Source organism: Syngnathus floridae, chromosome 2, assembly GCF_059516105.1.
Source record: "Syngnathus floridae isolate MCC-2025c chromosome 2, RoL_Sflo_1.0, whole genome shotgun sequence".
NCBI classification, from domain to species: domain Eukaryota; kingdom Metazoa; phylum Chordata; class Actinopteri; order Syngnathiformes; family Syngnathidae; genus Syngnathus; species Syngnathus floridae.
Window position 1 is genome coordinate 830,030 of NC_142414.1, and position 1,752 is coordinate 831,781.

Here is a 1,752-nt window from a genome sequence, read left to right on the forward strand (position 1 = left end):
AGAATGGTTTGCCATCACGTTCAACAAAAAATAGAAACTTTCCCACTCTGATTAAAACGTCCTGTGTTCATCTACGTATTTTCGTTTTGCTGTGCATCTTTTCCCTGCCATTTCGAGAGCCCAATTGACACTCATAGTTTAAAGAAATGTGTTTGCCCATCCTACTTTGTGGAATTTCACCACATGCGCTTTTGACCAAAATACCAAATTGAACTCAAGTGAAGCCAACACGCACAACCCCCCCCCCCACACACACACACACAAATGTTGATATGAACATAAAAGAGCCGCATGCGGTTCGGGAGTTGCGGCTTGGCCAAACCTGTACTATACAACTTTATTTGTATAAAATTTTCACAACAGCTGTCACACAAACAAAGCGGGAAAAACCGAAGACGTGCGTGTTCCGCCCACGCTGGATTTATTTGCACCTTTGAAAAGACACCGTATTGCCGCAGATGTGGCAAAGAGTACTTTTGGGCATCTGAGACGGAAGGATGTCCAAAGCATCACGTCACCTGCTCTGGTAGGCATGGTGGTGGGACGTTGAGGTCAACCGCTTTGGGGTTGGCTGAATCTTTGATCGCAGGATGCCACACACTTGAAGACAGTAGCAGAAAAGCAGAGCTAAATGCAAAATGTACTCACCGGTGACTCCAATTTTTTTCCCCCCTGAAGAAACAGCTGGACGGGTGGCCCCGGCTGGCCAGTGGGACTCTTGTTATTCTGACCCTTTTTAGTGCGCGTTTGGGGCAACAACCGTTTTTTGTGGCGCTCTCTTCTGGTTCAAAAGTGCCCTGCATGTGAATTTGCTTTTCCTGCCTTCTGATTGGATGAGCGCCGGTGTGACGCGGTGCCTCTGTCACCGTGGCGGGGGGTATACGTTGGCATCGGAGCGTCTGCCAACGTCTGAGACCGGCTGGCAGTGTATCGGAGGTGTCGAGTGCGGTGCCGCTGGAGCTCACTCACCAGCTGGTGTTAGGGCCACAGAATGAAGGCCAAGGAGAAGAATAGAAAGAGAAACAGAAACTTCTCCTCCAATTGTTTGATTTGTCTCTTCTGAGCTTCGATGAATTCTTTCAGCTCTTTGTTCCTCTAGGACGGACAAATGGAAAGTGGCATTCAAAAGCCAGTAAGCGTGCAAGTAAGTGCCGGGCTGGCTTTGGGCCCTTACCTGTTGCGCGCTGTGCAGCAGATCCATTCTCTCTTGGAGGATGCAAGCGTCGCGCTCCCTCAACTCGCACATCAGGGCTCGCTTCCATTGGTCCACGGCGCTCCTAAGCTCTTCTCTCTGATCCGCCGTCAGCACGTCATTCACGCCAGCGTGGCTGGCTATTTCGCCGTCCGTGGCGGGGCAGTCCCGCTGCGGTAGCGCCTCGTACAACATGGCCTCCAGCTCCAGGATCCTCTGGGCCGCAATCCTCGTCCATCAGTGGTCCGGCGGGAGATTTGAGGGCGGCTTACCTTATGAGCCTGGTCCATGGAACACTTCCTGAAGTCCAACTCTTCATCCAGGTAGCCCTTCTGCTTGCAGAACATAGAAGAGCCCAAAGGCACAGCGTCAACAAGCTTCTTTCAGCGCAAAGCCTTCCAAAAGTCACATTTGAGCCGCCGAGTCTCGTGGAGTGCGAACATAAGGAGTTCGACATACACTTACGGCGTTATAGCCCAGGATGTCCAGCTTCTTCATCAGATCACTGATGACGATGTCCGGGGGAAAGGCGCAAGGAGCAATGTATGGTGTTCTGGGAC

The 1,752-nt window shown here is 51.5% G+C and overlaps 1 protein-coding gene across 1 annotated transcript; it reads right to left on the bottom strand.

Moving 5' to 3' along the window:
- Positions 1 to 328: 328 nt before the first annotated feature.
- LOC148401224 (janus kinase and microtubule-interacting protein 3-like) lies at positions 329 to 1,539 on the bottom strand. Its single transcript, XM_088368933.1, has 3 exons — positions 1,465 to 1,539; positions 1,175 to 1,408; positions 329 to 1,095 (listed from the first exon to the last, which is right to left on the bottom strand). Exons 1-3 carry the CDS (start codon positions 1,537 to 1,539, stop codon positions 979 to 981), a joined length of 426 nt encoding a protein of 141 aa, XP_088225059.1. The 3' UTR covers positions 329 to 978.
- Positions 1,540 to 1,752: the final 213 nt, after the last annotated feature.

Excerpts from the sequence above, each read along its gene's own strand:
- LOC148401224 (XM_088368933.1), bottom strand. The coding sequence starts at position 1,539 with ATGTTCTGCAAGCAGAAGGGCTACCTGGATGAAGAGTTGGACTTCAGG. Across the intron at positions 1,409-1,464 it reads CCATGGACCAGGCTCATAAG|AGGATCCTGGAGCTGGAGGC; the intron begins GTAAGCCGCCCT and ends ATTGCGGCCCAG. Across the intron at positions 1,096-1,174 it reads TGCTGCACAGCGCGCAACAG|AGGAACAAAGAGCTGAAAGA; the intron begins GTAAGGGCCCAA and ends TGTCCGTCCTAG.